At 52.6% G+C, this 25,641-nt stretch overlaps 12 protein-coding genes across 22 annotated transcripts; 5 read left to right on the top strand and 7 right to left on the bottom strand.

Moving 5' to 3' along the window:
* Window positions 1–26: 26 nt before the first annotated feature.
* Window positions 27–1,964, top strand: H257_10012 (enolase). The gene has a single exon (XM_009836432.1). It carries the CDS (start codon window positions 46–48, stop codon window positions 1,405–1,407), a length of 1,362 nt encoding a protein of 453 aa, XP_009834734.1. The 5' UTR covers window positions 27–45; the 3' UTR covers window positions 1,408–1,964.
* H257_10013 (hypothetical protein) lies at window positions 29–1,963 on the bottom strand. The gene has a single exon (XM_009836433.1). It carries the CDS (start codon window positions 1,955–1,957, stop codon window positions 1,445–1,447), a length of 513 nt encoding a protein of 170 aa, XP_009834735.1. The 5' UTR covers window positions 1,958–1,963; the 3' UTR covers window positions 29–1,444.
* Window positions 1,965–3,970: 2,006 nt separating the features above from the next.
* H257_10011 (tRNA(Ile)-lysidine synthetase) lies at window positions 3,971–5,809 on the top strand. Of its 4 annotated transcripts, none has more exons than XM_009836431.1 (6): window positions 3,971–4,641; window positions 4,693–4,773; window positions 4,857–4,881; window positions 5,011–5,070; window positions 5,391–5,518; window positions 5,575–5,809. In XM_009836431.1, exons 1-6 carry the CDS (start codon window positions 3,979–3,981, stop codon window positions 5,647–5,649), a joined length of 1,032 nt encoding a protein of 343 aa, XP_009834733.1. In that variant the 5' UTR covers window positions 3,971–3,978; the 3' UTR covers window positions 5,650–5,809. The 4 variants fall into 4 exon arrangements, with proteins under 4 accessions (XP_009834733.1, XP_009834730.1, XP_009834731.1 ...); XM_009836428.1 differs by having other exon boundaries at window positions 4,963–5,070; XM_009836429.1 differs by lacking the exon at window positions 5,011–5,070.
* On the bottom strand, window positions 5,694–8,781 carry H257_10010 (hypothetical protein; the record flags this gene model as incomplete). Its single annotated transcript, XM_009836427.1, has 14 exons — window positions 5,694–5,973; window positions 6,041–6,149; window positions 6,202–6,339; window positions 6,392–6,681; window positions 6,739–6,878; window positions 6,976–7,333; window positions 7,389–7,519; window positions 7,614–7,895; window positions 7,948–8,085; window positions 8,167–8,198; window positions 8,259–8,287; window positions 8,376–8,424; window positions 8,475–8,580; window positions 8,671–8,781. 14 exons carry the CDS (start codon window positions 8,779–8,781, stop codon window positions 5,694–5,696), a joined length of 2,193 nt encoding a protein of 730 aa, XP_009834729.1.
* A 37-nt stretch (window positions 8,782–8,818) lies between these two features.
* On the bottom strand, window positions 8,819–10,792 carry H257_10009 (hypothetical protein). 3 transcript variants are annotated; one of them, XM_009836424.1, is made up of 8 exons: window positions 10,696–10,792; window positions 10,263–10,622; window positions 10,122–10,187; window positions 9,935–10,060; window positions 9,779–9,867; window positions 9,601–9,717; window positions 9,176–9,509; window positions 8,819–9,106 (listed from the first exon to the last, which is right to left on the bottom strand). In XM_009836424.1, exons 1-8 carry the CDS (start codon window positions 10,765–10,767, stop codon window positions 8,909–8,911), a joined length of 1,362 nt encoding a protein of 453 aa, XP_009834726.1. In that variant the 5' UTR covers window positions 10,768–10,792; the 3' UTR covers window positions 8,819–8,908. The 3 variants fall into 3 exon arrangements, with proteins under 3 accessions (XP_009834726.1, XP_009834727.1, XP_009834728.1); XM_009836425.1 differs by having other exon boundaries at window positions 8,819–9,509; XM_009836426.1 differs by lacking the exon at window positions 10,696–10,792 and having other exon boundaries at window positions 10,263–10,652.
* A 104-nt stretch (window positions 10,793–10,896) lies between these two features.
* H257_10008 (hypothetical protein) lies at window positions 10,897–12,168 on the top strand (the record flags this gene model as incomplete). Its single annotated transcript, XM_009836423.1, has 5 exons — window positions 10,897–10,972; window positions 11,025–11,277; window positions 11,350–11,431; window positions 11,487–11,798; window positions 11,923–12,168. The coding sequence occupies 5 exons, from the start codon at window positions 10,897–10,899 to the stop codon at window positions 12,166–12,168; spliced, it is 969 nt and encodes a 322-aa protein (XP_009834725.1).
* On the bottom strand, window positions 11,782–13,461 carry H257_10007 (hypothetical protein). Of its 3 annotated transcripts, XM_009836422.1 has the most exons (7): window positions 13,312–13,461; window positions 13,232–13,267; window positions 13,050–13,188; window positions 12,962–13,008; window positions 12,650–12,913; window positions 12,356–12,600; window positions 11,782–12,301 (listed from the first exon to the last, which is right to left on the bottom strand). In XM_009836422.1, exons 1-7 carry the CDS (start codon window positions 13,425–13,427, stop codon window positions 12,252–12,254), a joined length of 897 nt encoding a protein of 298 aa, XP_009834724.1. In that variant the 5' UTR covers window positions 13,428–13,461; the 3' UTR covers window positions 11,782–12,251. The 3 variants fall into 3 exon arrangements, with proteins under 3 accessions (XP_009834724.1, XP_009834723.1, XP_009834722.1); XM_009836421.1 differs by having other exon boundaries at window positions 13,232–13,461; XM_009836420.1 differs by having other exon boundaries at window positions 13,050–13,267.
* Window positions 13,462–13,527: 66 nt separating this feature from the next.
* On the top strand, window positions 13,528–18,787 carry H257_10005 (hypothetical protein). Its single transcript, XM_009836418.1, has 16 exons — window positions 13,528–13,625; window positions 13,674–13,719; window positions 13,768–13,832; window positions 13,888–14,205; window positions 14,256–14,477; window positions 14,529–14,621; window positions 14,700–14,867; window positions 14,997–15,116; window positions 15,254–15,880; window positions 15,941–16,093; window positions 16,143–16,295; window positions 16,371–16,418; window positions 16,481–16,566; window positions 16,683–16,968; window positions 17,016–17,618; window positions 17,670–18,787. The coding sequence occupies exons 1-16, from the start codon at window positions 13,581–13,583 to the stop codon at window positions 17,739–17,741; spliced, it is 3,105 nt and encodes a 1,034-aa protein (XP_009834720.1). The 5' UTR covers window positions 13,528–13,580; the 3' UTR covers window positions 17,742–18,787.
* Window positions 17,689–18,750, bottom strand: H257_10006 (hypothetical protein). The gene has a single exon (XM_009836419.1). It carries the CDS (start codon window positions 18,717–18,719, stop codon window positions 17,781–17,783), a length of 939 nt encoding a protein of 312 aa, XP_009834721.1. The 5' UTR covers window positions 18,720–18,750; the 3' UTR covers window positions 17,689–17,780.
* Window positions 18,788–19,192: 405 nt separating the features above from the next.
* H257_10004 (hypothetical protein) lies at window positions 19,193–19,853 on the bottom strand. Its single transcript, XM_009836417.1, has one exon. The coding sequence runs from the start codon at window positions 19,831–19,833 to the stop codon at window positions 19,234–19,236; it is 600 nt and encodes a 199-aa protein (XP_009834719.1). The 5' UTR covers window positions 19,834–19,853; the 3' UTR covers window positions 19,193–19,233.
* A 1,481-nt stretch (window positions 19,854–21,334) lies between these two features.
* H257_10003 (hypothetical protein) lies at window positions 21,335–22,129 on the top strand. Its single transcript, XM_009836416.1, has one exon. It carries the CDS (start codon window positions 21,422–21,424, stop codon window positions 22,025–22,027), a length of 606 nt encoding a protein of 201 aa, XP_009834718.1. The 5' UTR covers window positions 21,335–21,421; the 3' UTR covers window positions 22,028–22,129.
* Window positions 22,130–22,170: 41 nt separating this feature from the next.
* H257_10002 (hypothetical protein) lies at window positions 22,171–25,546 on the bottom strand. Of its 4 annotated transcripts, XM_009836412.1 has the most exons (14): window positions 25,286–25,546; window positions 24,916–25,185; window positions 24,687–24,865; window positions 24,214–24,312; window positions 23,980–24,158; window positions 23,679–23,786; window positions 23,500–23,626; window positions 23,347–23,442; window positions 23,158–23,300; window positions 22,816–23,091; window positions 22,726–22,772; window positions 22,584–22,643; window positions 22,430–22,534; window positions 22,171–22,369 (listed from the first exon to the last, which is right to left on the bottom strand). In XM_009836412.1, the coding sequence occupies exons 1-14, from the start codon at window positions 25,499–25,501 to the stop codon at window positions 22,250–22,252; spliced, it is 2,025 nt and encodes a 674-aa protein (XP_009834714.1). In that variant the 5' UTR covers window positions 25,502–25,546; the 3' UTR covers window positions 22,171–22,249. The 4 variants fall into 4 exon arrangements, with proteins under 4 accessions (XP_009834714.1, XP_009834715.1, XP_009834717.1 ...); XM_009836413.1 differs by having other exon boundaries at window positions 22,726–23,091; XM_009836415.1 differs by having other exon boundaries at window positions 22,430–22,643.
* Window positions 25,547–25,641: the final 95 nt, after the last annotated feature.

The raw sequence follows: 25,641 nt of genomic DNA, 5'->3' as shown, positions 1-25,641 counted from the left end.
GAATTCCCCCGCTGGTCATTCTCGAATTTGCTTCCAAGAACAAACATGCCGATCATCTCCATCAAAGCGCGCCAAATCTTTGACTCCCGTGGTAACCCCACCGTGGAAGTCGACCTCGTGACCGAACACGGGTTGTTCCGCGCCGCTGTGCCCTCTGGTGCGTCCACGGGTGAGTTTGAAGCGTTGGAACTCCGCGACGGCGGCAAGGCGTACCTCGGCAAGGGAGTGTCCAAGGCCGTGAACAACGTCAACTCGATCATTGCCCCTGCCCTTATCGGCAAGGACGAAAAGAACCAACAGGAACTCGACGTGTACATGGTGGAAACCCTCGATGGCACGAAGAACGAATGGGGCTGGTGCAAGAAGAAGCTCGGCGCCAACTCGATCTTGGCCGTGTCCCTCGCCGTGTGCAAGGCCGGTGCCGCCGCCAAGGGCGTGCCGTTGTGGCAACACATTGCCGACTTGGCCGGCAACCCTACCCCCTGTCTTCCCGTGCCTTCGTTCAACATCATCAACGGCGGTTCGCATGCCGGCAACAAGTTGGCCATGCAGGAATTCATGATCTTGCCTACTGGCGCCACCAGCTTCACGGAATCCATGCAAATCGGCACGGAAGTCTACCACACGTTGAAGAAGGTGATCAACAAGCGTTACGGTTTGGATGCGACCGCCGTCGGTGACGAAGGCGGGTTCGCCCCCAACATCCAAGAAAACGGCGAAGCCCTTCGTTTGATTCAAGAAGCCATTGAACTTGCCGGGTACACCGACAAGGTGAAGATCGGCATGGACGTTGCCGCGTCGGAATTCTACACGGGCAAGGACGACGCCCGCTACAACTTGGACTTCAAGAACGAAAACGCCGCCGACACGGACAAGATCTCGGCAGATGCGTTGATCGCCGTGTACCAGTCGTTCATTGAACAATGCAAGGACCACAGCCCCATTGTGTCGATCGAAGACCCGTTTGACCAAGACGACTGGGCGTCGTGGAAGAAGTTGACGGCTGTCGTCGGTGACCACGTCCAAATCGTGGGCGACGACTTGACCGTGACCAACCCCACCCGCGTCAAGAAGGCCATCGACGAAAAAGCGTGCAATGCTCTGCTCCTCAAGGTCAACCAAATCGGGTCGATCTGGGAATCCATCGAAGCCGTGACCATGTCCAAGAAGGCCGGCTGGGGCATCATGGCGTCCCACCGCAGCGGGGAAACCGAAGACTCGTTCATTGCCGACTTGGCGGTCGGGCTGAGCGCGGGCCAGATCAAGACTGGTGCGCCATGCCGCTCGGAACGCTTGGCCAAGTACAACCAGTTGCTCCGCATCGAAGAAGAGATGGGCGACAAGGCCGTGTACGCCGGCAACAACTTTCGAAACGTGGACAAGTTGGGCAAATACTCGACTTTTTAAATTTTACTAACCAAATATATCACTGCGACCCCTGTGTTTACTTCGTGATCCTGCCTTTCTTCATGGTCGTGGACTGCGATTTGAAGGCAGAGTAATGCTCCGTGCCGCCATATACCTTAGGATTCGCGGAGAAGCATGTCATCATGCCGCTCGACACGGGTTTCGGAGTGCCGTACGTAGATAACCACTGCTTGAGGCTATGGATGTCCGTTTCTCGGCCACCTCCTCCTGTCGTATGACTGGCAAGGCCTTTGGAGTGGTTGGCAATCTCGACGTCGACTTGGTCGATCTTTTGCTGGAGCTGCACAATCATCGTCTGCAGCTTGCGCAACTCGCCGTTCTTCACGACGGCTTTGACAACGTCGGGCTGTTCAAAGTACATGAAGTACCCGGGCTTTTTCGATGCCGAGATCGCAGCCTCGAGGTTCTTGCACATCTTACGGCTTGTCTCATTGAGGCCACCAGGTCCGTTCAATATAGCGTTGAACTTGTCCGCGTTCTCCCGCTGTGCGCGTAGCAACTCTTCCTTCTTCTTCTGTAGCTCTTCCATTGCCCAAAGGTCAAGTGTTGGTCGATATCCATATGTATGTATTTTTAGATTCCAATTCAGCCAACTAGAGAGCACCAAAATAATTCATTTCAGCCAATCCATCGACTCCAATTACCTTACAATGTTGAAACCGTGTTTTGACATGGTGATTCCGGAAGGCAGCCCAACCTGCGCGTGCTGCTTTCATTGAGCAAGGACCAGATCACCACCACAAATCCTCATTTTTGACGACAGAGCCTTCTGCGCCGACTTCTTGGTGAACGGTTGGTTGACTGTGAATGGCAGTTACAAGAAGCTACAAATAGATGTAGTTGTCCCACTTCGCATGTCGTGGTTTTTTACTTTCGGTTTTAAAATTCGAGCAAAAATCGTACAGAGTTGTAATTGGTAGAAATGGAATGCACTGAGCGTTATGAGTCGACGATGGCCAAATTCAGGACATTCCGTTCCGAAATACGCAAAATATCCTAGTTTTACTATCTCATGGTTTTTCATTTTGTTTCATTTGAATAAAGTATGGTATGTACACAGTACAGGACATTGAAGTTCGACACCTACGGCATGAGGGACAGACAACGAGGGAATTTAAGGCTCATCGAAGTTTTGAGTGTCACACACTTTTTTCAGCCAATCAGCAGCAAATCACGAAATACTTAAATTTCTATTGGTGAATTTTTATAATATGTTTCGAATTTCGAACTACGCTATCCAGTCATATCGTGAAATTTGCGCTACACACAGAACTTCGATGAGCCTTAAATTCCCTCGTTGTCTGTAGTCGTGAACAACGACTTCCTCAAGATGAGGAACTTGTTGCAAGACACCAGTCGTGCCAACACTAGCTTGACATCACAAAGCTTCTGTATGTCCTGGCGATAAAATCTGAGCACTCATACACGGCGTCTGCCTACAGACTGTAGATGCCCCAATAATGGACCACCTGCTGACACCGCTGAACCACCAACGACAATGGTGCGGCTGCAAGGCAGCCCCGTTGCGCTGGCGGTGGCAGCTGTGCCAGGAGAGTTGGGTAACTCAGCTGCGAGATGTTTCACACATGAACCTTTGCTTGACACTCAGCGCAAGCTGACATGGACGTCTGCAGCTGGAATGCTGTATCGATGGCGGGATGCAGTCCATGGAATGGTAAACAGTTTTGTCCAATTAACATAGGTCTAGCGTCGTTTTGGCCAATGGAATAAAATCACGACACTTGAACTGGGATTATTGATATTTGAAACCAGACATTGGAAGTGGGACAGAGGTACTTGTACACCTCATGGCTGCATCTTGAAATGACAGACAGAACGCAAATATGAAGGACATGGCGAGGCCTGCGATGTCGCCCGAAGTTGAAATGGAAAGCAGGAAGCCATCAATCTGCGACTTGTCGATCACAATTGAGAAAACAACAACCAGCAAAGTCCGATTTTGGCGATCACTTCCACCAGCCACGAACTGCTTCAAGTCGCTAACAGTAAATGAAAACATCGCCAATTTCAGTGCGTCATCGCAATGGCCCATTATCGGGTGATGCCGCTGGAATCGTGGAATCCGTGGGGATGTCATCGCATCCACGAGGGTAGTCTTCGATTGTCTGGGGGCGCCGCAAAAACCGAATATGACTTCTCGTCAAAAGGGTGATTACTTCGAAGTACATTTCATTGTGCTGAATGGAATGAGTTGCAAAACCTCTTGAATATTATTGCCCCGTGCTTAATGTTGTTTACACTTATTTACGACGTGCTGAACTGTAAAGTCACTGCACTGCACCGCACTCGCATCAAAACTGTACAATGATGGAGATTCTTGGGCCCCTGGACGCTGAAGCGAAGATTTTGCGGACCAACACGACGTTTCGTTGTAATACAAGCTCCACAAGAACTCGCAGGTCGGAGGAAGGATACTCGTTTATAGAGGTCACCATCACAAATGTCCACTTTTTTCTAATACAGTAGTACTATAGTAGTACTATTTAGTTTAGTATTACTAAATGATTGGTTTTGATTGCAGATTGCATCATGGCAGGCCTATCGCAAGTGACGGCAGTCACGGCGTCCGCATTCCGACAGTTGATGGAATCAATCCCAAAGACGCATCGTAGTGGGCGCGTGGCTATTGCTCTGTCCGGCGGAGCTGACAGCACGGCGCTGCTCATGCTTCTTCGAGAATACGTCGTCCACCCAAACCAGGTCCTCGCCGTCACAGTCGACCACGGCCTGCGTCCTGAAAGTGCTGACGAAGCGCGGCATGTGGCATCGTTTGCCACCAAGTACAACATCCCACACCAGATCCATCGCCTTCGTTGGGACGATATCCCCGGCAAGTTGCCTCGCAGTCAGCTGCAGATCCAAGCGCGCCTCCGACGGTACTCCATCCTAGGCGATGTGTGCACCCGCGAAGGCATTCATGGGCTCTACGTCGGTCACCACTTGGGCGACCAGCTGGAAACCCTGCTGTTCCGTCTTGGTCGGGGCAGCGGGTGGAGCGGCCTCGCAGGGATGCCCGCCTGGTCTCTGTTCCCAGTGCCGCATCCAACGTTCAGCCGCGACCTACACGTCGTGCGGCCGCTGCTGGCCGTGAACAAAGCCCAGCTAAAAGCTACGTGCAACCGATTCGGCCAGGAATGGGTCGAAGATCCATCCAACGACTCGGAGGACTTTGACAGAATTCGCATTCGAAAGGTTTGCATGTCCTAGTGTTGCTGACAATCATGATGGTGGCGACGTCCGTAGCAAGTGCGAGCGCTGGGCGCATTGCCTGGGTCGGATGCTCTTGAACACGGCTTGGCGCTATTGCAGCAGCATGCTAGGGAGGTCCGTCGCCACTACTTCTATAGCCACCAATAGGATACTTCTGATGGGAAATGATGAGCCTTGTGTGATGGCATGTGTTGTAGGCACATGACGACCTCCAGCTAGCAGGTACACTTCGATACCCCGCTGCATGTTTGTACATGTTCTATCTAATGCAGTGGGTTTGACCACTTGCTTTGTCCATTATAGAGCAATTCCTACGGGAAAAGTACGTGATTGTGAAATCTCCCGTTGCAGTAGAGTTGCTCGACTCGTTTCTGGACGATCCGTTGATGTTTGACGAACTTGCAATTCGAGGTATACACTACTTGTATATTGTGGATTCGGTACAGATTTCCCGACCCCGTCGTCGAATCGAATCTCGCCGCCGAATCACGAATCGACGCTATTGGCTAATCCAATTTTTTTAGTGGATTTGATTGGCTCTTACAGAAAGACATATATATTCAACCAATCAGAATTCCAGCGTGATTCAATATTGATTAGACAAACACCCGAATTTTGGAAGTTTATAGCGAATTTCACGATACCAAGTCGTTCTTTCTTTGCGTCCGTCTCCTTCCAAGCATTGCACAAGTACTTGTGGCATCCTTCACGATGGTTGACCACCTGTCTAGTCCTCACTGGCATCGTAAGAGACGTCGGAGGAAAGGCATACCCGCCGCGCGTGTCATCTGTGGCGCTGCTGCTGGCATCTCTCCAGCACAAGACACTCAAGCGAAGCACCACCCTCGGCGGGTGCTTGGTACGCCCTGCATCCTTCACGACATACTGTTTGATTTTGATGGATCACATGACAAGGTGCGCAAGAAGCGCGGATGCGTCGCGTTTGAGCCGGAAGTCCCCCAACACACCCTGCACACGACACTGCCATGACGACGCGCTAATATTTTGTCAAAACATATTGCTTCCATTTCTGGTTAAAAAAAGATGTACGCGTCCCGAGAACCTAAAAAGTCCCCGCCCAACATTGCTTCTAATTCCATTCGTCGTTGAACCTTGTATCGTGCAATGTCGGCAGAGTCTTCTTTGGGGGCCGCCAGTTGGTTAACAGGCTTTGGTGGCTGGGGCGACGATGTAAGAATAGGCGGATGTGGGGGGTGTAGCTTGGGAAGGGCCATAGCGCGAGGCGTCGACATCAACATGGCCACAGAGCTACCTTCGTCATCGTGGCGGGTGTGGCGACGACGACGGGTGTGCCTACAGACGTCGCTGAATGTCCTTCTGGTCTCAGAATTGTTCTCATTGTTTCAGGCCCTCGTATTACCTTCGGGAAGGTTTCTCTATGGGTCGAGTGGACTGTAGTTTGGTGTCGAGCAATGGTAACGCGGATGCAAACAAATCGTTGTGGTTGTTCAAAGAAGCATTGGGCTTGACTACGACAGTGTTAGCGTTTGTACTCGAAAACAACCAAGTTTAGGTGCGTACGAGAGGAGGGGGTGTCAGGGGGCAACTTGGGGGGTGACGGAACCAGATTCCGCGCTGGTCGACGGGGTGGGGCTTGGAATCGCATGGGTAATGGGACATGCACGAGTTTCTTTTGCAAACTCAGCGGCAAACTCGTTTCTACGCAAACGTCCAGTTCATGACATGACGTGGGGCGGTGGCGGCTACCTACCTGGGGCGCGGATACTCGAATCCTTGGCGGATGGCATCAACAGTGGCAGACGGGTATTTGTGTCGATCGTGGTTCCGTTTCGAAGCGGGGGGTCGTAGGGCAACGAAGGGGGACAAACGGGCGTTGTGGACGTTTTTGGTAGCATGTTAGCATGGCTAGGTTCGCCAAGTACCGTTGGGTTGTGTACACTAATTGCGGCGTCGGTGGCCAACGTGTCGGGCGCGTTGTGGTCAGGTATCGTGTCTAGTTGGCGGTGGTGGGCAGCAGCTCGGGTCGGTGATTGGTTGGTCCTAAAAGAACATCATATCAATAGTGCGTGCACAAAGTGAAGTAGATCGTTGTTCTACCTATCCAGGAGACTCTGCGACGCGTGCAAGTCGATCCGAAGTCGGTCATTTTCAGCCATTAGTGCCTTATCGTGCACGACGGCGGCCTCGTGTTTACACGTTATTTGCACCAGTGCCTGTCGCAGGCGGTTCATTTCCAGCTATCCATCGCACCATTGAGTTCCCCCTTGGTGTTATTGATTACACAATCGTAGCACGTGTGGCGTTGACGACAGACGGCTGACGGCAGATATGTACCTGCATGGCGTGGGTGGCCTCCAGCGAGGCAGTGGGGGCGACTGGGACGATGGGATTCCGCGTCGGCTTGCACGAGATTGAGCGCAATCTCTCGGCAAATCGCAGCGTGGTGCAGGTGTCGTTGAGTGACGTGGCGGACTGGCTCAGCGTGAGCACAAACGTCACGCGGCTAGCCCCTTGGACGAACGGCTGAAGAAGCCGCGTCAAGACCGATTCTCGAAAGGGGATGATGGTGCTGCTATTGCCATGGAGTATTCGTCGCTGCGACTTGGCCAGCATGGTCATGCACGTCGTGAGGGTCGCGAGGCTCTTGTTGTTGACGGGGGGATCGATTCCTTGGACTGGCTTTGTAAACCCCCTGCACAACCCTGTTCATTTCCGTTCTGGAAGAAACCAAGATGAACGACACGTACGCCAAGTCCACCAACGCCAGTCGACTCACGCGCGTCCCCTGGGGGGATTGCCGATTCAGGGACAGTTCAAAAATAGTGTGACCATCTGGAGCTTCATTGGCACTGGTTGCGGCGGCGCGATTCACACACGCCTGCGATTGGAGAAACACGGGGCTGTGAGATGGCGTACATACTTTGCGGAAGGTCCACGAAAGGCTGTAGAAATACAAATGTCAATGCGTTTACTTGGTGAAATAGTGCCACCGCGTCTTGGCTCGAGACGATGTCGCATCGCGTGAGCCCGAGGACATACACATCTCCAAGGGGGTGCTGTCGGAGAGACAGCCCCAGCGATTCTTTCGCTGTTCGATTGCTGTTCCACGAGCTTCGAGGGGTATCTTGGAGGGTTGTTTTGAGCGGAGATGATGCACCTTTCGGTGGCGAATTTGATGACGATGGAAGCGAGCGGGGCGGGGATGGGGCTAGTGGCTGGACGGCCAATAGGTCGTAGATCTTTTCGTTGCAAATCTAAACAGGTCGAGGGTTCAGCCCATGACGAAAGGATTGTCTGTATTCGTACTTCCATATATGTGCACGACAGTTGAAACGTATCGTGTGGGGCGTTCTCGAGCTCGGCGTCGCAGGCCTCGAAAACCTTCTCCACAAACCGAGGAATGAGGCCCGATCCGTCGTTGATGGCCACGTCGTCGACACTCACCTAATGAGCCCCATCCCATCCCATCAGCTAGCCAATCTTTCATATCTACTACGGCAATTTGAAAGAAGAGGGGGATATTACGCTGCCAAGTGCCACGCGTTCGCCGCCCATGGCTACACATTCAGACGAGCTCTTAGTACATGTCGGCGTCTCGCAACGTTAAACAAACTTACTGAACGTCTTTCCCGATCCGGTGTGTCCACTAAAGCCACAATACGAAATATATCATTCCAGGCATGTCCACATGTGACAGACAAAAGGGCAATCTGATTGTGGGTATTACGACGTACTAGGCAAGGACGCTGCAGTCGTAGCCTTGAACGAAGGGAGCCACATGGCCTACAATACTTGTGAAACAGGCTCCACACAGTCAACTATTAGTTAGTTACCTTGCACCGTGCCAAACACGTCGCTCTGGGATGCCGTCTCGCGCAGTATCGCATCGACATTCAATGCTTTCGTCACCCCCTTTTTCGCCCATACGATGCCGCCCTCCTACCATGGATGAACACTCCGACACGTAAACAATGGGGCGTCGTGATGCTGCTTCCCCATGGTTGATGCCAAGGTTGTTGTTCACTGTACCTCGATGCTCAGGGCATCCTGTGGACACTGGGTTTCGGTTATGTGTAAGGGGCGCACCCTCGCGATGAGTTGGACGGCAGTGGTGACCCCGTCAAGACCATTCAATTCCATACTCCCTTCTCTCCAAGACGATACCAGTACGCCAATGTATGGGAACTTGAATATGAATTCTATAATTAGGCTAATCGTACAAAAGATCTCTCGCGTGTTAAGGGGCAGCGTCGATTGTCTGGTCAGTTTAATGGATGGTCGTCCAATCATATGGAATCGTCAGCGTAGCTCGGTCCAGCAGGGTAGAGTCGGCCACAGCCACCGGAGTATCACTGCCAGATTGGACAACTGCATACTGCACTTGGAACGACGCCGTTCGACCACTCGTTTCTTGCGCGACGTTGGCGGGCAGCACCAGTCGAATCGCAGTGGACGTGACCGAGCCCTACACCACCAACCACACAATTCATCCATATCATTCGTCCATCCATGAAACACGCTTGCATGTTCGTACGGGTTTGAGGCTGAACTGGCAGCCCTTGCGACCTTCGCTTGGAATCAACACGAATGGTTTGCCCAAAATCTGCAAGTACATGTCCGACACGACGACGTACACCACGAGGTGATGCACACGCGACAGGTTGTTCAAGTACAGGTTCACCGAGCCAAATTCGACCAAGTCGGGCGGTCGATTGTTGGTGTCATCATCGGCGGCGGCAGTGCTGGGCTTGAAGTGCAGCACTTCCGGCGTCACCCGCAGCAGCAAGTCGGGCAGTTTGGTCGTCGGAACATCCTCCTCCACATCGCCGCCGCCACCGCCACCGCCCATGGCAAAGCCATCGCATTCGCTACAGACGACGACGCTTGGGTGACCAAGTTCGGTGGTGGTATCGACGACGACGAGAAGGATGGGTCGTCCATGAAGCATGCATTTCGTACACGGGCGCGCGCGGATGGCGTCGAGATGGCGACGACAACGTGGACCGTTTGGGCGGCTTGTGCAGCGGGAACTTGTCGGCAAAGGAGTCGGGCAGGTCGCCCACGCGGTGGAGATGGCTATAGTCGATATATATATACACTGCATCTCGACACTTTTGCGACGCTTGGGTCTACGTACCTCATGAGCTCCGAGTACTCTCGTGTGAACAGATCGAGCTGGGCAGCCACGTTGTCCCAGGGATGGATGCTCAGCTTGATGTTAAGCACCTACAATAGGCTCTCATCATCACATTTTATGCACGAAGCGGGATTGAAGGATGATGAGCAGCAGTACCCTCCATTCGACCCGCTCCGTCGAGTGAATGTCATGGCTAAATGGAAAGCCCACGTACACCTTGATCACGTCATGACACACGGCCGTGTATTGCTCCACAAAGTTGCCAACGAGGTCGCTGAGGCTCTACGAAGTTGGTTGAATGAGGAAACTAAGGCCAATCTATAGATGGCGGCTTGTATCGTGCTTTGAATTTGAGCTCCTTGTTCATGAGTCCGGGGCTACGGCTCAGCCCAAGGGCCCCCCACAGATGCTACGTACGATAAACACACACAGCAACCGCGATTGAGTAGCTGGTCTCGGACATGGACGGACGTTATCGAGCTACCTGGTGCTTGATGGCAAGGACGATGTGGCGGAAGGTGGTACCACCAGATGACGTCTTGAAACTGATGGGGATCCGATCGATCTGGTGATTGAACGTCGCGCCTTCGTACTCGGGCCCTCCTGCGGTCAAATACGCTGCAAGGAACACTGCTTCGAGGCACTGAATCGGCAGGGCGTCGTGGATGATGTCTTTCGCGGTGCCGTAGATGCTCTTGTGGCTTCGGTTCTTGCTCACGTCAAAGTACATCTTGCCAGTGTAGTTGTATTCAAGGGCATTCATGTAAGTTTGAATGGCAGCCATCTTTGTGCGCACGTTGCTACTTGCCTTGCTCGTCCGCCTCGGGGGCTCGGGGATGGGGGGCTGTGCAAGGCATGGTATGCGTTAGAGGCCTTCTGGCATAGTGAAACTTCATGGTAGCCGCGGAATGACGTACCACGGGCAGGTCTGGTGTCATCTGCACTATCTTGGTCACTTCCTTCAGCTTGGCGGCAACCACGTCGTTCATTTTCAATGACCTCCGGAGTTTCAAATTTCACCGGTTTTTTCTGTGGTGGTATTCGGATGTTCGTACCACAATCATCCGGATACCATCAACTTTTGGATCTTTCATCGAAACATTGCGACAAATTCCGTCATGCTCAAGCACGAACTCGGCAGGAAGTGGCGCGACATTCCCTGGCAGGAGGTCCTTGAGAAGAACGTCCATGCAGGTACTCGTCCATGCTCATGTTTCGCATGTTGTTTGACATGCGGCGACGTCAGACAAGTACTTTATGCGAAGTGGCTTGATCCGAAAGGACTTGTTGCCGTTGTATGCCGCCGAGCACATGCCGCGGACCTTTGTCGTGTCGTCAATGGAGGACGTCAATCAGATCATCCATTTCATGGAGGAAGAGGACAAATGCTCAGCGAACGACTTGTGGGTGTTGAAACTGAGCGACTCGAGCAATGCGTTTGGTATTCACTTCTTCCATCGCACCGACGTCGCGTCCATGGCGCCCATCCTTGGCGACGGGTATGTACATCACACATCCACTTCCAACACCATGCCTCGTTTTCATCTCCATGTCCACCTTGTCTGTCGCAGGCAAACCCGCGTCGTTCAAAAGTACGTTCAGTCGACACTCCTCGACGGCAAGAAGTTCCATCTCCGAGTCCTCGTCCTCGCCGTACGCGGCAGAATTACTCGACCAATAGACACGAAAGATTGGTCGTGTTGTCTAGGTGGGTCACTTGGACGTGTACGTGTACGATCGATGCCGCGTGCTGGTGGCGTCGGCGCCGTTCTCCGTCGAGGCATTGGACAACTCCCTCGTCCACATCACCAACATGGGCATCAACCAAGCACGCAATGCGCAGTACGACGCCGCCGCGCAAAACCGGCTTTTGTCCGACGTCTTCCCCGCACATATTGTGGCCAACGTGATGGACCAAGTCCATCGCATCTCCAGACACATGTTTCGCGCTGTCGGGAGCAACCGACGCCACTTTTTCAGCGTGTCCAATTGCTTTGAGCTGTTTGGCGTCGATTTCATGGTACGATATGATTGTAAGGGTCTATCTACTGCATGTTTACCGTGTTGTGGCTAAATGGACACGAATGTCTATATGGCCACAACCAAGTCGAGTTTTCAACGAGTTGCTTCTGTACTACCGGTAGATGGACGACCACTCGCGTGTGGTGATGCTTGAAGTGAACCCAGATCCGTCCCTAGCCATGTTTCATGACGGGGGGATGTCGGGCCAGGACAGCTGCATCCTTCCGCCCAATGTGCTCGTGGACGGAGTGCCGCCGTCGTTTGTCCAAGTGTACTCTCGGGCTCAAGACAATGCGTTTCGAATGCTCAAGCAACCGCAGCGCTCGTCGAGTGTGTATTCTGCCACATGCAAAGATCACACAGCATAACTTGGAAATAGCGTTATACACGCATGTGTATTGCTATGATGGAACAAGTCCGATGGTGATGATAATACTAGCTGCTGTACAGCTTAGGGGGCTTGGGCATATCCAAGTTGATTCGAACCCGATTGTACCATGCCTACATACATACATCCACATGATCGTATTGCGATGGGAAAACCAATGGACATACATCGACGGGTAACGATGGTGTGCAGGACCCCAATGCCCAGGACAGACGCCGCCACGACGAGGGCGGCGGTCGTGGCGCCGCTGAGCTCGTGAATCGACGCGATGGACGGACCAGGGAGCACGTGCTGGATGACGAGCAGGTTCAGGTACACGGCGCCCCCCATCGTACCCAGTGCGAACAGCCCCCAGATGACCCCCCAGCACCGAGACGACGTGTGAGTCATCTTTGCAAACACAGAGGCATCGCTACGAACAACACATAGAGGAAACGACGGCGGTTGAGGCCAGTTTGTACCTGTCGTTGATACGCCGAGCAATCAAGTCGTCCCAGATGTCATAGACGGAAAACAGACAGCTCATGACCCCCATGAACAGAATGACGTAACGAAGGGCGAAGGCACCTCCGGGGACGGCGCGGTCGAGCGCGATGAGCCCGCCCAGGATCACGATGAAACCTGCGTTGAGCCATCGCATGTACGCGTTTTTGGCGTAGTAGATAAAGATAAGTAGGAACAAGATGAGGATGCCCGCGGCGATCTCGGCAGCGAGGCGGTCGGGACTAAGGCAGTTGTCGTGATGGAGAGTTAGGACCAAAATTGATGTGTACCTGGCAACGACGAAGGCCATGCCCCAGACAGCCGACCCCAAGTAGCCCTATCACGAAGCATGACATATTGAGTGGACAGTCGTTGTACCGCTGGAACAATAACTAGAGCCACCCCGCCAGCATAACTCGTGACGCCACCCTCGTTCGGGTGCACTTCCATGGACGTGACTTTGCCGCAGGTCATCCAGACTGCTAGCGCATGTCCCAACTCGTGCAAAAAGACCGTCCTAGAGACCACACATGATGACATGATAGTAATGACGGACGTACAGGATTTTGAACGGATGCAAGAGCGGAAATCGCCACCTAGCGGGGAAATGAGGGTCGTGGGTCAAGGCAACGGAGCATACAGTTTGAAGATGAGGATGGTGTATCCGACGATGACAAAGATTGATTGCATTTGGTCGTCATTGCAGCACTGGAGCTGCCACCACGACTCGCCATCGCCCACGTTTCCTTCGTCCATGCTCCTGTTGCTGAACTCTCCTTCTTGGTTGATAGACATACACTCCGATTTTGCCTTGCCGCTGTAAAACCAACATTCCACATTTTAGCTCAACAATGGACCAATGGCCGGGCCGTAACCTGAAACCGCCGAAGCGGCAGCACAGCCTGCACGATGGAGCCGCCTGACGACTACGATCCGACGGGCGTTCCCATTCCCGTACTCCCAGTGCATGCAAATGAGGATGGACACTCAACCTGCTTGTAGGTGTATGTGTACAAGTGTGACGCATTGCGCGTTGGCCCAGTGTCAGGTATGTTGACCTTTCGACGATGGCCACCTTCACACATCTACCCGGTAGACGTTGGAGCCGTGAACATTGACGGTTCTCGAGTGACGATATCGCAACAAGGCAACAGCAGTGAGGTACACGGTGCCTTACTACGCCATGCAGCCTTGGTCTCACTGTCAACTGGTTTAGACCTTAACAGTCGACCACGTCTTCCAGAACGCAGACGAAGTCGACGTTATAGAACATGCACTCAACTCCCTTCTGACTGCCTGTGTTGATGGCGTGAACGCCTGCTTGCTATGCGGCGGCTCATCCAACACGCTTCGAAGCACGTTCTTCCACGGTAGTGACAAAGCCCCTGCGCATGCTGGTCTTGCCTTGACCATGCTGCAACATCTTCTGCTGCACCTCGCCGACAAACATGGAAGTGGCGGGAACCCCTCGCCTCACACTCCTCGGTACTTTGTGCGTCTCTCGTTTGTTGAATTTTACGAAGAAACGATCACGGTACTACCCGAGACCATGTCGTCTCCATATCGTCGTCACCAGGTTGGTAGGATCTACTGGCCTCAAAACAAGGGCCAACAGGGTCGTCACCACCCATGCTGGCGTTGCGGGAAGACGAATACGCAGGCGTGGACTTTAAGAACGCCACCAAAGTCGGACCGATTCAGTCGTCCATGGACGTCCAGACGGCCGTTCAGGACGGGCGGCGGCGTCGACGCAGTGCTGCCACGTCACTTGGTCCATCTACGGACTTCACCAGCGCCATCTTTCGTGTATGTGTCCATACATGTATTTCGTCGGTGGGGTGAGAGATTCTGCCGTAGATTTACATCAAGCAAGTGCCAACCTCGGATGGCCCAGTGGTACTGTCCACGCTGGACATTGTCGACTTGCCACCGTTCGATCGACTGGCCAAGGTAAGCCCATCCTCGTAATATTAGTCTGCAACTTCCTACGGATACGTGCATTGTCATATCACATTGGTCCATAATCAGGTGCCGACAGCGGTGCGGCTCACGGAAGGTCCGCTGTTGAACAAGTCCTTGTACGCGTTCGAGTCGGTGTGCAAAGCCGCGGCGTCCGCCGCGTCCTTCCCGCCCTATGACGCATCCTTGTTGACGCGCTCATTGCAGCAAGCCCTCGGCGGTGATGCCTTGACCAATGTAGGACAATATATCATCGTACCCTCATACTCTAGTACCTACGTTCGCTTGATTTGGGATTGCTGCTTTCCAAAGCAAGGAAGTGGTGCTCAAATGGCGTGGATATTCATTTTGTACTGATTCATGTAGGCACTGCTGTTTGTTGCCCCTAACGACCACGAAGGCGCCAAAGCCACGGGGCAAGTGGCGTCCATGCTGCAGCGCATGCGCACGTTTCCTCTTGCGCACTCGGATGTTGTCCAAGGCTTGGTACAGTACAAGCCCACATCGTCCTATCTTCTATCCTATTATTTGTTTGGACATCACACATGACTGGGCAATTGCTTGTTGCCTGCTGTGATGTTGCCAACCGTAGATATGTTGTCCTGACTACATTTCGTCTGTAGCGCCGCCGCCACCATGCCGAGCGCATGTACTGGAAGACCAAGGTGCCACAAAGCAACAGTACATACCACGACACCAACGACGGGTCGCAGTCGACGTTGGCGCTAGTGCAAAAGGCGCACGAGTTGGAGGGGAAACTGCTGCAAGACAGCATCGACAAGTCGAAATTGAAAGACACGATCGATGGCCACGTCAAGGCCTTGAGCGAGTCTCGCGCCAAAGTCGCCGGGCTCGTCGAGGCGGAAGTGGGGCTGCGCAAACAATTGCTGGACCGCGAGCGAGAGAAGCTCAGTCTGAGCAAAGCGCTGGTGGACTGCCAACTCGAACACAGCACGATGCTCGAAGCTGTGGAAAAGGACAAGTTCGACCTCACGACCAAGTTGCTCAACGCCGAAAACGACCTCCTCGAGCTCCAAATGCGGGAAGAGCAGCATGACACTCTACTTCGCGCCGCCCAAGATGCGGCCGCCGCCGCCACTGCCGACAAGAAGGAACTTGCGATCGAGTTTGTCGCGCTCAAGGCCAACTTTGTGGCGGCCAACAAAGCGTTGCAGGCCAAGTCAGGCAAAGCTCAGCAACTTAGCGTCGAGTTGCTCACGTTGGTGAACCAGAAAACCCAGCTCGCAGCAGTACGACGACTAATGGAACAAAAACACGACGAATCGTAGACATGAAAAACATACAAGTAGGCCGTGGACGATTTGGAAAAGGCCAAGGCGGACGGGCTGGAGCGAGAGCGAAAGCTGCGGGAAGCGATGGACAAAGCAACAGTCCAAGAGCAAGCGCTGATGGGGCTGGTCGCCGCAGAAAAGGCACGGGGGCATTCATTGTACGAGGAAAAGGTATGCGGGTTGGGTGCGTTGGTACTGGAATTGACAGGGTCGGACGTAGGTGGCGTTGGAGTTTCAGCTCAAAAGCCTGGCGGTGGAGGTGGAAGCCAGACAAGTGCAGTTTGAAAAGGCGGCGCAGGAGCAAGCGGTAGCTCACCATGCACAAGTACACGCGTTAAAGCAAGCGGCGGAGGACCAAGTAGCTCGCAGTATGGTAAAACGACCTTTCTGTGGCGTGTCTTGCATCTAAGTGTGAACGCGTCTTGCACCTAAGTGTGGGGGTGTCTAGGCCAAAGAGTCGTCACTGGAGGAGCGTATCCGTGAAATGGAATGCATGGTAGGAACTGGTGTATATCGTTGGATGGGTATCGATGGAGGTCACCGGGGGTGCTGACGTAGGCGCGTCAATCCCGCCGGCAACTAGACGATTTGGAACGGTCGTTGGCCAAGAGATCGACGGAAGCTGCTGACCTCCGCACTGCCATGTTCGTCGACTAGATGTAGCATGGGATTCCATTGTCTAGGCGACAAAGTGCATGTGCAAAAGACACTAGAAACGTGGCTCGAACAACGAACGATCAACGCATTCACGTGTTAATAGGGCTCGGGAAGCCGCCGAGATGGAGGCCCAGACGGCGTCGTATCGTTTGAGATTAAACTCGTTGTTTGGGAACAAGCCGATTACCACCGCCAGTGGGAACGAAGGGGAGGAAGCACCCGTGGCGGCAGCCAGGGCGGCGTGGACTCTGTCGTTTGAGACGAGGGAGCGGGAGCTCGTTGAGCGACTGGCGGCGTTGGAGGCGCGCCAGGCGTCGTGGGGCGGGCGCTACGAAGTGTTGTACCGCAGGACTATGCAGTTACAGGGCATCCTTGATGACAACCATGTGGTACATGTCTTTCAAGAACCCATTTCGATCTCATCAACATGCCCCAGAAAGTCGACGACGCGCCTGGAGATTTGGACATGTGGAGTCAAGAGGCGGCGGCCGAGAGCGACGTGAGTGATATGGAGCGCCGTCGGATGTTGGCCAAGGTGGAAGTATGCACGCAGGAGCTGCGGCTGCAGCTGGAGAAGAACCTCCAGTCCGCGGAAACGTTCAACGGGATGCTGGCCGCGAAGGAGCGGGACGTGGCGGCCGTCCGGACGCAGTTGGACGCGGCGATCGCGTCTAGGGACCAGTTGCAGCTACAGAACGAGCGGCTCTTGGCGGACAAAAGTACCGACGAGACCAAGGACGAGATGAAGCGAATGCAGGAGATGCTTGTGGCGCAACTGCAAGAACTCAAAGCCACCATGCAAGCGCAGCCGGTGTCATCTAAAGGGGAGAACGATCAGGCAACCGATAAACGACGCTCTGGCTACGACGAGAATGGCCAGCAGTTGAGAGCCCAGATCGCCAAGCTAGAAGAACGACTGCGAGGCATCAAGGCTAGCCACATGCAAACCGTGGAGGCCACGGAACGGCGCTGCGTCCAACTGTCGACCAAGACGATCATGCTCGAGGAAGAGGTCGTGGGGCTGAAGAACTTGCTCAAGGTAACAACTACGTAGGCACGGGATGTATATATACAGTAGACGATATCGTAGGCATCAACGATGAAGTATCAACGACGGCTCCGCGAAGTGACAGAAGCTCAAGGTGCTGCACGAGACACTTGAGATTTAACACCCCAAAGGCACTTGTACTTATTGCGGAAGTTAAAACTTAAAGACAGTTTCGGACGAGTAGTGGAGGTCCTTGAGGTAGCCTTCGACCTGGCCTTGGGTAAAATCCTTGGCCTTGCCGCCCGAGACGGCAAGCATGAACCCCGGCGGGCCGCACACGAGCACGAGGTTGTCGGCGGACGCACCAGGGAGGTGCTTCTCCAAGATATCCTTGGTGATGTAGCCAGAGTAGCCGGTCCATGACTCGGACGGCTTGCTCAGGACGTTGATGACCTTGAACCCGGGGTAGATTTGCTCGTACGACGCCAGCTCGTCACGGAGCAGGATGTCCTCTTCAGTGTCGTTGGCGAAGATGAGCGTCACGTCCGTGTTGTCCTCGGGGTTACGCAGGATTTCCAATGCCACTTGCAGCATCGGCGTGATGCCGCTGCCGCCCGCGACCATCGCAATGTGCTTGCGCGAGTTGGGTTTGTACGTGAACTTGATGTTCGGGCCCTTGACGTCGATGTGGTCGCCGGCCTTCAAACCCACGAGATGCTTGCTCATCGTACCCGTGGTGTAACCCTTGACGATCAGCTCCAAGTGGCCCTTTTGCGAATTCGCAGACGTCGGCGTGTACGCGCGGATCACCGCCTTGCCGTTCAAGTGCGCCTTCGTGAGGAGGAACGACGCGACGGTCAAGCCGCTGGTCTGGTTCTCCTCCGGGAACTCCAGGCGCAGCTTGTGCGTGTTGTGGTTCAGCTGTTCGTTGCTGTACACACGGAACGACCGCCACTCGTTCGGGTTCAACGCGTGGTCGTTAGACGCCGTGGTGGTCGAGAACGACGACGCCAACATCAACGCCGATGCGCCGACGAGGACACCCATGGAGGCCGATGAGGTTTCGGCTGCACGAGGTTCCACGGCGAATGCCATCAAGGACGCTGGTTGCTTGCGCAGCGTGCGTTGGGTCAGCCGAACAAGCATCATCATGTTGAGCCAGCCAAGGAAGGAAAAATTCAGCAGTCACTTTATTTTCTGTGGTGTCAAATGCGGCGATCGAATTTTAGCCAATCACATGTGAGACTACTGTAGCCGGACCATTCAAATCGTTCCATTCGAAAAATAAGTCAAAGCGGGACAATGGAACATTGCGAGGCGTCTTGCGAGGACGTGCATGAAGGAGCATGCACGTGTTGGTACAATAAGCCCATGACGGAGAATGGTTTGATCATATGTCATGTTTGTATCACTCACATCATGCGATTCCCTGTCGACGTTATCTGCCCATGAAGTGCCACGTACAGTACTGTAGTGCGAAGTGGGGGTATGCCTAACTATGTAGTGTGATCTCCGTTGAAATCGTCGTCCACATGATGTACATGGGGAATCGCGTTGTAGGGGTACAGAATGCGATGGATGACGGCAATATGGCAACGTAATTCTAGATGTGCTTTGAGAATGAATGGAACGAAGGTGTCTTGATACACCAGTATAACAGTTTTGTTTATTCAGGTTTAGACTTGAACAGTTTCAGCACGCCTTGGAATCCATCGGTGTTGTAAATCTTGGCGGCGACGCGGTCCATTTCAAACTGGGTTTCGCGCACGAGTTTGTCCACGTCGGTCTCGTTGGGCTTGACGAAGGGCACGAGGAAGCGCGTGTAGAACGACGTGGCTCGCTTCGTGGATGGCACAAACAGCGCGAGGATGGCGCACATCTTGAGGATGTGGTAGTAAGGGACCCGTGACGCCAATGCCTTGTCCGCAAACACTTCGACGAACTTGACGCATGCAAACACGATCCAAAACATGAGCCACAGTCGAACCTCCCCGGCCCGAATGACGGCAGGCTTTTGAAGGACGCGGAAAGATGCATACCCAGGATAGGCAAAGCTCACAGTCGTGCACACGATACCGGCGCCAGCCCCGCCGACGAGGACCATGCTCAGTACGACAGATACCAGTCCAAGGAGCACAACCTTGTCCACACCCGTCTGCTCCTCGAGGGAATCCAGCAGTGGAATGTTCAAACTGTCGAGTTCTTCACGTAGACGCGCATGGATTGCTTCCACGAACTCCATCGGCGGCCGGCGTTCAACGGACATTTTTGCTTGTTGGAAAGGGATGAAATGCTCAAACATACACTCTTGAATGTTTGACATTCATTCATTGCCCTAACCGCGTTTCGGATTACCTACAGTACTGTAACTGTAAGTCAGGAAATTAGATTTGTTAGAAAGTGCTGGTCGTAAATTCCATGTAGCATGAAACCTTGGCGCAATATTTGTACCGTCAAATACCATGATTGTAGTTCAATCGATCAGCCTCGAACTACCGGTACCATAGTACAGTAGGTACTGTAAATTGGGACTTCCAAAAGCAAGGCCGATATCGTAGCTGCTCTATTGCCCATAGAACTAAGTGTACTGTACAGTAGTCGTCTCCACACACTCAAATACTTCGAAGCATGACTGTACCGGAACCCAATGCCGTAGTGATTTTAGGGTATCTATACCCTAAGAAAGAATTAGTGGGGAAACGTCATAGATATCGCTGAATAAATGAGGGGATGGGGGCTGCGATTTACATAACGCGTGATATATGACTTACCAGATCGTTTGCATTTGGTGTGGTATCGAACAGCCAAGAGTGCGACGTCGGGCAAGCTTTCTCCCAAGTATGTCGTCAAAAATCAATGAAAGCAACATCATGTTATTGTGGATTCGGTACAAATTTCCAGACCCCGTCGAATCGAATCACGCCGCCGAATCGAATCACGAATCGACGCTATTGGCTAATCCAATTTTGAGTGGATCTGATTGGCTCTTACAGAAAGGACAGGACAAATGTATGTAGCCAGCCAGTCAGAAGTTTCCGCCGTGATTCAATCTTGAATAGGCTAGTAACTTCCAAAACACGCGTGGTTGTCTTGAATAGACAACCACGCGTGTTTTGGAAGTTACTAGCGAATTCACAATCACTACTACGTAGTACTATGTAGTAGTAACATCAGTGCTGCAACACGAAATGGTCAATGGCTTCTCAATCTTGGCAGGGGGGGGTCATCCGAACAATCCATGGGCATCCTTTGTCAATGAAAAAGACATACACTCATTGTTTCGTAAACACTGTTCCTAATTAGGACATTCTCGTTTTCACATGTCGCCCCTTGGTGAATTTTAAATGACTGACCAAAGGACGATATTTCATTGGCCACTGCTAATTATAGTCCAGATTTTAACCAATGGGATTGTACAGAATGAAATCGCAACAGGCTTGTCTAAGCACATCAAATGCACCCTTTCCCATTGCCATCGCGCCCTGTTGGTAAGCTTCGTAATGGGGGTTAAGCTCTCCTTTGGTGCGCCTCAGAGTCCCCCCCAGGCAAGGCAGCAGGTTCTATAAATGGACGAGAAACAAACATGTAAAGATAGAAACCCAACCACTCATTTTGCGAAGTGCCATCTCACTTTTTCCGGAAAATCTGGCCTCCCATGGCCTTTTTCAGCACAATTATCCGGATGTTGAACCAAGATGGTGGTTCTTTTCGCTGCACCTATAATAATACCTAGAGGTTTGTATGAGACAGTATAAAATTCAGCTCGCCCAAGGATAGCACCTTTTCAGGATCGGGGGCTTTTCTCCCTTCTGCGGTCAGTGTGGAATTCTCAATCTCGAAGACAATTGACCATCATGGAGCAAGTCCAAGCGTACGCTGACAAGATCAAAGTGGAGCTCAACAAGCTCCCCTTCCTCGTGGAAGCGGAGAAGCAAACGGGCGTGGACAAGTTGTACCTGGCGGCCGGCGGCTCCCTCGTCCTCCTCGTGGTTGTGTTGTTCGGCTTTGGCGCGGGGCTGTTGTGCAACTTGGTCGGGTTTGTGTACCCGGCATACGAGTCGTTCAAGGCTATTGAAAGCGACAACTCCAACGACGACACCCAATGGCTCACGTACTGGGTCGTGTACAGCATGTTCCAAATTGTGGAAGTGTTTGTCGACTTCCTGCTCTACTTCATCCCGTTTTACTACGCAATTAAGCTTGGGTTTTTGGTCTGGTTGTTCATGCCCTCCACCCAAGGCGCGACCTTCGTCTTCAACCACCTGTTGCAACCGTTCTTGAAGCGCCACGAATCCACCATTGACGGTGCCATCAACAACATCAAGAACAACAGCGGCAAGGTCGTTGGGGACCTCTCTGGCCTCGCCGCCGACGTAGGCAAGGACGTCACCGCTGCCGTGTTGCAAAAGGTGGCCGACAACCAACTCAAGACCCCAACTTCCCCCAAGAAGTCGGCTTAATCCCGTTAGTCGTCCCGCTGCTGAAGTCCCCGTACATGTGTGCACCATGTCGACGGCAACCAGAGCGGTAGAATAATATCTAACTCGACACCTTTCACTTCATTCGTTGTCCTTGTAACCTCATAACAACTTCCCACAACGAGTCGAATGAATACATCTGCATTAGATGTCGTGTATGAAGGAAGGGCGCCATGTCTGGTGGAACAACTAGTCGACGGCTTGTCAGTAGAACGACACGTGGTCGACATTCTTGGACGCGCTCTCCTCGTCTTGGCAGCGACGGCGGAACAGCGCCAGTTGCTTGCGAAGTCGCTTGATCGTGTGCTCCTTTTGCTCGAGAATCTATCGTGCGCAACCATCATCATCATGATCCATCTCGTATCGTGATCTAGCGGAACGTACGTGGTCCAATTTCAATGCATACAGGTCAATGTCGTAGTCCACGACGGCATCGCCCTGCACGTCCGACAGCAGCATCCCTTCTTCCGTCAGCAGTTGGGCATTCTCCTGCACTCATTGTCAGGGCTAGGTAGCTACACCGTGGAAACCCACGTACTTGGATCGCACTCATGTGACTGCTCAACAAGTTTTCTTGCTCCTCGTACAATGTTTGCACCTATACCCATCACCAAAACATCAATCCACACGTATCACAGGTATATATATATATATTATATATATAGTATATATATATATACCACTCCATGCAGCTCCTCCAATGAATTGTCTCCCTCGCCCCGGTCCCCTACCATGTGCGTTATGCATGTATGCATGTATGGAGTTTGTACGGCATTGGCGGCGTAGTGAGCTGTGCAAGAGCTTGATGTCGTCTTGACTTGAACTCGAATCCTTTCGACGGGGCCACGCATCATCTTGTTTCAACTCGTCGTCATCTTCGTCGGTGACCTTGTCCATCGTCGGCCGCCCCTCCTCTGGCGACTCGTCGCTGTCCTTGGCGGCCATGCCGGCAATATTGCGGCACACAGCCTGTGACATCAGGTCCGCCAACGAGTTCCCCGTCGGCGGTTTGTCTGGACTCGTGCCAGGACTAATCGATGACGAGTCTACTTTCGTGTCAGAGTCCTTGTACTTACATACACCCCCATCCGTCCAAGATCGTAAGGAGTTACCTAGTGGTCTGAACTTGACTTGGGACACGTCGGCAATGTCATCCGATACCTGCTTCTCCTTGACCCGATCGGCGTACCGAAGCGTGTTGATCGTGTGATCGGCCGACGACACACACGGCGACACGGCGGCAATCATCACCGTTCTACCCACGACCATTCAAAAAACCCAATATATGTATATATATATACCTGGCTTTGGTATTCACAAACGAATCCTTCAACACTTGCGTCAACTTGCTCGCTCGGAAGGGAATATGCGCGCCGCGTCCTCCACTGTCGAGCGCTCTACATGTAAATGATTCCCCCGTGTGAGTACTTCTTAAAGCCTCGGTCGAACAGTACCGAAAGCATTCCTTCAACGCCAACAGACTCTTGTTGATCTCGGACGACTCCATGCGGCGCTGGCGGTTGTGGCTCTTCGTGTCGGCCCCCCGTTCACTTCCAGCCAAGTCAATCAGGGACAGTTTGCCTATCATATTCAGTCATGTCAACACCCGACTCACGAGATAGATCGTACGTACCGTGGAGCTTTAAACTTGCCTTTTCACGAATGTTTAGCTGGCAGATACTGTGGGACCGCGACGACTGGTCATTCATCTCGGTCGCGTGCGTCGTGCGCAACGCATTGCCTATCCCCATGCGATGGACATTTCAATGCAGTGATGTGGACAGTTCATCAGGTGAAATGGACAATCCAGTGACATGGACACTTCAATGCAGTGATATGGACACTTCAATGCAGTGAAATGGACACTTCAATGCAGTGACATGGACATTTCAATCCAGTGACAGTTCAAAGCAGTGAACAGCCAAAATACGCACCTCGTTGCATGATCTGCAGCAGCTCCGCTTCGTCCGTGACGATCACTTCGTCCAAGTCGACGATTTGAACTTCGCCGTTCCCGTCTTCGCGGATCGTCAGCCTCTTCTGCCGCAGCAGGTCTTGGCACTGGCCGCCATAGATTTCAAAGAAACTCAGCCATACTTCCAACGGACGGTCGCTACATATATGTACGAATAATGAGCCTACGCATTCTCGTTGTGAACTTGTCGTACTGGGATTGAAACTTGGCAATTTCAGCGAAAATGTCCGTCGCCACCTGCCGCTGGATGCCTTCCATCGTGTGCGTCTTTCCACTTCCCGTTTGGCCATATCTACACGCATCACGACCAGTAATATTAGAAATTGACAGTATTCACAAATATATAAACGACCAGGATCGATTTATACTGAATCACAAAATAGATAATCCATCGATATTTGTGCTTTCATTTCGTGGCGTGGTTTCTCGTTGGAATTTAAATCGCTTTGATTGGCTACCTCAGATGAGCTCAAAATTAATAGCCAATCAAAACTCACTCAATGAAATTCAACAACCAATCAGATCGATTGTGGATCGGTTATTTGGTCGATTGCACCCCGTCCCCAAATTTGTATATCAAATCGACAATATATTAATACTAGATCATTCCACAATGCATTGTGCGATATATTGCAAATTCCCAGAGCAACTTCTCTGAACACGTACGCAAACACAGTTGCGCGGCCACATTCATTGAAGACAAACTGAATGAGAGGCTGCGCCGTGTACTTGTACACCGTTTCATTGGACGTGAACTCGTCAAAGCTGTGGTCGAACTCGAATGCGTTGCTGTCCAGGTACTTGGTGATCCCGTCCACCTTGAGTTTGCAGTCGTGGATGATCACCTACGCACACACAGGTCGTCGTGGGGACAGGGCACAACCACAGTCAGTACCTTGGGATGCCAGCACGTGACGCAGTCGTAGTCCTTGCCCTTGACTTCGCGCTTGTTGACGGGTCGCTTGCGCACGCAAATCGTGATCTGCACGTTGGCCTTGGTCGCATACGGTTGCTCTTGGTGGTCCTGGTCGCGGAATTGCTTGATCATGCGTTGAAAGTCCACATCGCCGGGGTTTCCGTTCTGCTCGTTCAGCATGTTTTCGTGGTCGCGCTCTTTTTTCACTTGCGCCATGGCTTTTCTGCGATCTTCGCGCTTTTGTTCAATCTACGATAGATAGCACATGAGGGACGACTACTCGCACAGCTACTATTCCTCTATCGCATATACATCACATGGATCACTCATCGCATGGGAAAGCTCGTACCTCGGCAATAGCTTGCGTCGTCGGGGCTTTGAGTTTGCTAGCTGGTTTTCCAGGGATTTTGGACGGGGTCACTCGTGGATTGCTGCCGCGACGGGCGATCGCAGCACTTGCCGACACATTCGTGCCACTCGTCGCAGCGGAAGACGACGAGCTTGACACGCTGGCACTCGTGCTCGACGAGGTGGCAGCATGCTTGTCCCGAGTGGATTTCCACATGCGTCGCGCCGCCCTCCCGAGGTTCGTTTCGCAAACTGTCCCAGGATTCTCTTTCGTATCCGGATAATATCTTACTTTTCCCGTAGTTTTGCTTCAACTTATATACCTCCGAAGTATGAATAAGTATTTGTTATAAAATT

Source organism: Aphanomyces astaci, assembly GCF_000520075.1.
Source record: "Aphanomyces astaci strain APO3 unplaced genomic scaffold supercont1.26, whole genome shotgun sequence".
Classification (NCBI taxonomy): Eukaryota; Oomycota; class Saprolegniomycetes; order Saprolegniales; family Verrucalvaceae; genus Aphanomyces; species Aphanomyces astaci.
This window is presented reverse-complemented; position numbering and strand designations above follow the sequence as displayed.

Coding starts and splice junctions, on each gene's coding strand:
- H257_10012 (XM_009836432.1), top strand. CDS start 46: ATGCCGATCATCTCCATCAAAGCGCGCCAAATCTTTGACTCCCGTGGT.
- H257_10013 (XM_009836433.1), bottom strand. CDS start 1,957: ATGGAAGAGCTACAGAAGAAGAAGGAAGAGTTGCTACGCGCACAGCGG.
- H257_10011 (XM_009836428.1), top strand. CDS start 3,979: ATGGCAGGCCTATCGCAAGTGACGGCAGTCACGGCGTCCGCATTCCGA. Junction 4,774..4,856: donor TGCAGCAGCATGCTAGGGAG/GTCCGTCGCCAC, acceptor CATGTGTTGTAG/GCACATGACGACCTCCAGCT. Junction 5,071..5,390: donor TGACGAACTTGCAATTCGAG/GTATACACTACT, acceptor CCACCTGTCTAG/TCCTCACTGGCATCGTAAGA.
- H257_10009 (XM_009836424.1), bottom strand. CDS start 10,767: ATGAACGACGTGGTTGCCGCCAAGCTGAAGGAAGTGACCAAGATAGTG. Junction 10,623..10,695: donor TGACACCAGACCTGCCCGTG/GTACGTCATTCC, acceptor TGCCTTGCACAG/CCCCCCATCCCCGAGCCCCC. Junction 9,868..9,934: donor CGGAGCGGGTCGAATGGAGG/GTACTGCTGCTC, acceptor AGCCTATTGTAG/GTGCTTAACATCAAGCTGAG.
- H257_10007 (XM_009836420.1), bottom strand. CDS start 13,405: ATGGCGAGTCGTGGTGGCAGCTCCAGTGCTGCAATGACGACCAAATGC. Junction 13,009..13,049: donor CTCTAGTTATTGTTCCAGCG/GTACAACGACTG, acceptor GCTTCGTGATAG/GGCTACTTGGGGTCGGCTGT. Junction 12,914..12,961: donor ATGGCCTTCGTCGTTGCCAG/GTACACATCAAT, acceptor CAACTGCCTTAG/TCCCGACCGCCTCGCTGCCG.
- H257_10005 (XM_009836418.1), top strand. CDS start 13,581: ATGGAGCCGCCTGACGACTACGATCCGACGGGCGTTCCCATTCCC. Junction 13,833..13,887: donor AACAAGGCAACAGCAGTGAG/GTACACGGTGCC, acceptor CAACTGGTTTAG/ACCTTAACAGTCGACCACGT. Junction 14,206..14,255: donor TTTACGAAGAAACGATCACG/GTACTACCCGAG, acceptor CCAGGTTGGTAG/GATCTACTGGCCTCAAAACA.
- H257_10006 (XM_009836419.1), bottom strand. CDS start 18,719: ATGATGATGCTTGTTCGGCTGACCCAACGCACGCTGCGCAAGCAACCA.
- H257_10004 (XM_009836417.1), bottom strand. CDS start 19,833: ATGTCCGTTGAACGCCGGCCGCCGATGGAGTTCGTGGAAGCAATCCAT.
- H257_10003 (XM_009836416.1), top strand. CDS start 21,422: ATGGAGCAAGTCCAAGCGTACGCTGACAAGATCAAAGTGGAGCTCAAC.
- H257_10002 (XM_009836412.1), bottom strand. CDS start 25,501: ATGTGGAAATCCACTCGGGACAAGCATGCTGCCACCTCGTCGAGCACG. Junction 23,301..23,346: donor TTTGTGAATACCAAAGCCAG/GTATATATATAT, acceptor GGTCGTGGGTAG/AACGGTGATGATTGCCGCCG. Junction 23,092..23,157: donor AGTCAAGTTCAGACCACTAG/GTAACTCCTTAC, acceptor ACACGAAAGTAG/ACTCGTCATCGATTAGTCCT.